The sequence below is a fragment of the Coregonus clupeaformis genome, chromosome 13 (assembly GCF_020615455.1).
Source record: "Coregonus clupeaformis isolate EN_2021a chromosome 13, ASM2061545v1, whole genome shotgun sequence".
Classification (NCBI taxonomy): Eukaryota; Metazoa; Chordata; class Actinopteri; order Salmoniformes; family Salmonidae; genus Coregonus; species Coregonus clupeaformis.
In genome coordinates, this window is record NC_059204.1 from 26356130 (window position 1) to 26360321 (window position 4192).

Here is a 4192-nt window from a genome sequence, read left to right on the forward strand (position 1 = left end):
CGAACAGGGCCATTTAATGTGAAATAGATGGCCAAGTAAGACTCAGCCCAAAGTTTAACATTGCGTTGCTTTTCACACGACTTGATTAAAACATAACATTCAACGTGTATACTCTAAATTTTGAGTTTCTATTAAACGTATTGTAGTTACATGATCTATCATACATCCTCTAGAAAGTTATTGCTGGTGTAGGCTACAATTTGAAGGTACAGATACCGGTTGGCCCTAACCGCAAACAGGAAGAAGAAACGTCCGTTTAGAGTCGAGGAAAGGTACGAAATGGAAAGCATGCAACAATTATTTAAATTTACCTTGAAATTATAGTTTTACATTATTTTGTGACTAAGTGTTATGTACAGACTAAATTCTTTACTCGCTAGGTAATTAAAGTGAACAAGCAAAGGGACAGGGTTTAGTCCGAGGCAAGGGGAGGGAGTGATTATCTTTCACCAAAACAATATTGAGCACACTCACTGCCAGATGCACACAGCCAGCCAGGTGTTTAACATGCATGCCTAGCTATGTAACTAGCCAAGCTAACTCACTTAAATACTAGTTATCTTGTTTACATGGTTTGAAAACATCTCTGGACATCAGTATTTTTCATAACTCATTACTTTGGATGTCAGAATTTGACGAGGGTAACAAAAAAATGTCGGCAAACGTGAGTCCTCCAAACACTGCTTTAGTAGCGGAATTATCATTCTCGTTTCAGGATGAATTGACTTCTACTATTCAAAATGCATTAGGAGTAGCTGTGGAGATAGCGGTGGTTGAGATTACAAAACTAGTCGGCCAAGTGTTGAGGGACGTGCGGGATCAAATGCACGAGACGCTGCTGGACAATAAGTCCCTTAAGTTTCGCTTGCAAGCAGCCGAACTTCAATTATGTGCAGCGCGAGGAGAGGAACATCAAGTACAATCAATAATAGGGGAAAAAGCCAGCACCAATAGTAGAATCCAACAGGTTCATCAGCAGCTGAATTCTCTAAACGTCTCACAAAATACAATCAAATCAGGATGCGAAGGAGAGCACAGAGTTCATGAATCCAATCAGTCTCTTAGTTCAACAAATGTTGAGGATAGGTATGGAGAATTTGAATCAGAAGTTGTTGATAACCCTGCATTTCTTAACGAATCGTTTTGTGAGATCCGTGAGGATGGTCGGGTCTGCACTCAAGATATTAAACCAGATTTATTGACTTTAAATCATGAAGATGAAGCTGGTAAGTTGGGACTGTCACTCACTGCTGTTCATTCACATTTAACATGTTTTGTAACTTATTGTTTCAGCAAAGCTATGATGCATGTTCTCCATATCAATATTTATTCGCAGGGACTAAAGAAGAGGTTCTCTCAAACATGTACTCAGACAACCATGAAGATTTTAACCGAGCATGCACAGAGCCAACCACAGGAAATGATACATCAAGAACCCATGCTGACGGCCAGCCCTTCCCTGAAGGTACCATGAAGGATGCAGATGTGAAGTGTCTGGTTGAGGTGAAGGTGGAGTCTGCAGACCTGGGATGCAGTAGGAACTCTGGTCCCCATACTGGAGGAGGAGAAGAGTATTACTGTCCAGACGATCTCTCCTTTGCTCAAACCAGGCTGCTGGAGGATTGGAGGCCAGAGGCACTGCAGCTCCCACTCAGTGATCCAGACTCATTCACCCCCTCCACCAGCCACTCTCTATGTAAGTCCTGCAATAAGGACCGCTTTCCTGCACACAAATTAAGCCTAGTCCTGGACTAAAAAAGCAATTTCAATAGAGAATGTTTAGTCCCGGATTAGCCTTAAACTGTGTCTGGGAAACCAGCCCAAGGAGTTCTGTAGTAAATTGGTTTTGATCTCATGTCAGTGATGATGATAGTATTTCAAGTGTTAATACATTTTCTCTTCTTTGACTTTGTAGCAGACTCCCCCACCTTCACCCCAAACATACCAGACTTTGACATCCTATCGTCATCTTCAGCTACAGGTCTCCATGCAGGTTTTGGTAAGCAGCAGCAGTACCCACCCAGAGAGAATGCTGGGGCTTCCACCTCTCACTCACACCAGATGTACAGCCCTCAGACAGGTGAAGTGAAGAATGTGGCTGCAGCACAGCATATCTGCAAGATCTGTGGAGAGAAGTTCCATTTGTCTGAGGAGCTGCGGCGACATCGTAGTCTTATACACCCAAAGGATATGAACAAGCTCCCCAAGCGCAACCTCTACCCCCCTGGGCGGAGCCCATACCACTGCTCCCTGTGTGGTCGAGACTTCAACCGCATGGAGCACCTGAAGATCCATCAGCGTATTCATACTGGAGAGAGGCCTTATGCCTGCACCGTGTGCAATGCACGCTTCCGTCACTCTTGGGCTCTCACGAGACACTTCCGTATTCACACAGGAGAGAAGCCCTACACCTGCAGCCAGTGTGGCAAGACTTTCCGAAACTGTGGGGGGCTGCGCTTTCACCAACGCACTCACTCAATGGGAGGGGTCGGCTGATAAGGCCTTCATGATAGACTGTAATGGATGGAAAGACCGGGAGCAAGAAAAGCACTGGGGATATGTACAGAGAGAGGGAAACATTTAGTAAGCTGTTATGTATTACAGCTTACTGTAAATGTTAAAATACATTTATCCTGTCTTTTACTGGAAGGAACATAAATAATTGGGGTAAAGGGGGCATAACTTTGAGTGGAGCACAGTTGTTAGTGCGGTTCATTCAAGGTGAGGTGAGATGGATCATTGATGATGTAGACAGATGTAGGGCTTGAAATATCCTGTTAAATGACAATCTATTCCCAGACACATGAAATCAACTGGCGTTGTACTATGGCCTCGCTTATTTTACTGTAATGAAGGAGTTCCAAGGAGCTTGAAATGTTTATGTATTAAAACTTCACAAAACAGATTTTGTATCCTTTGTCTAAAACAGATTTTGTATCCTTTGTCTTTATTATCTCATGCTAGATGTATTCTGTCATAAATCAGATTTCAATACAGAAATATGATTTTTGAACATTTCTTAATGTACACCATTGGCTAAGCTATGTAATAACATGGTCAAGAGGAGCATTACTGCCACCTACTGTACTGATCTGGGAGTTCCTCAATGATTCAGTTTTAGTTGATCTAAATGCCTCAGCATGTATATGGCAAAGGTCTCCTCCCACGTTTTAATCTATTAAGGTCAGGAGAATTAAAGGATCCAGCTATACCACCACTAGTGGAGGCTCCTCAGAGGAGGAAGGGGATTTTTACAGTAAAAATTGTAAAACATTAAAAAAGTTATTTCTTTTTGATAAAACTACTAAATATATTCATATGTCACCAAATAATTGATAAAAACACACTTTTTTGCAATGAAGGTCTACAGTTGTCTCAACAGCACTCTTTAGGGTAGCACCATGGTATAGCCGGAGAACAGCTAGTTTCAGTCCTCCTCTGGGTACATTGACTTCAATTCAAAACCTAGAAGGCTCATAGTTCTCACCCGCTTCCATAGACTTACACAGTAATTACACCCAATCAAAGGATGAGAGAATGAATCTAGTAGTGAAAGTATAAGCTACAGCTAGCTAGCACTGCAGTGCATAAAATGTGTTGAGTAGTTGACTCAAAGAGAGAGAAAGACAATAGTTGTTTCAGTTTCACTTATTTAGCTAGCAAATGCAGCTAGCTAGTTTAGCCTACTCAAACACCCTGCTCAAACAGAGGGATGCTATGTTAGCTAGCTGGCTGTGACTATCCAACACAACACTGGAACTCTTCCAAGTCAAGGTAAGCTTTTGGTTTATTCCCCCCGAGGCTCGCCGGTGTAAGTGCTAAGCTTAATGACTGTACACTAACGTTACTGAATGATTGGAGCAGGTTTACTAAAGTGTTAAAGTGTTAGTTCTATTAGCTATGTTGACTATGATGTTACTTTAGTTAATATGGTGACAACTATGTAGTCTGTGTGTAGCGGTTATGATATGGTTTGGCTTGGAAAGGTTTTTTCACGTCACATACAGAAGTCCACAAATGAAGGGAAAAGGTGAGTGGAGGAGAGCGCATTTATGTGAGAAGGAATACAACGTGGCTGCTATGAAAGTGAACTGTGTTTACGTGTGATCAGGGGTGTATTCATTCGGTCGTTTCTGTTGACAATAGTTTCTTAAACGGAAGCAAACAGAACGAAACTGGGGATAAACATACC

At 42.1% G+C, this 4192-nt stretch overlaps 1 protein-coding gene across 4 annotated transcripts; it reads left to right on the top strand.

The window, feature by feature from the left end:
* The first annotated feature begins 202 nt into the window (after positions 1-202).
* On the top strand, positions 203-2905 carry si:ch211-284e13.5 (uncharacterized protein LOC793850 homolog). 4 transcript variants are annotated; one of them, XM_041895367.1, is made up of 4 exons: positions 203-272; positions 1151-1226; positions 1337-1696; positions 1916-2905. In XM_041895367.1, the coding sequence occupies exons 3-4, from the start codon at positions 1363-1365 to the stop codon at positions 2494-2496; spliced, it is 915 nt and encodes a 304-aa protein (XP_041751301.1). In that variant the 5' UTR covers positions 203-272; positions 1151-1226; positions 1337-1362; the 3' UTR covers positions 2497-2905. The 4 variants fall into 4 exon arrangements, with proteins under 4 accessions (XP_041751301.1, XP_041751299.1, XP_041751300.1 ...); XM_041895365.2 differs by having other exon boundaries at positions 226-1226; positions 1919-2905; XM_041895366.2 differs by having other exon boundaries at positions 226-1226; positions 1337-1465.
* Positions 2906-4192: the final 1287 nt, after the last annotated feature.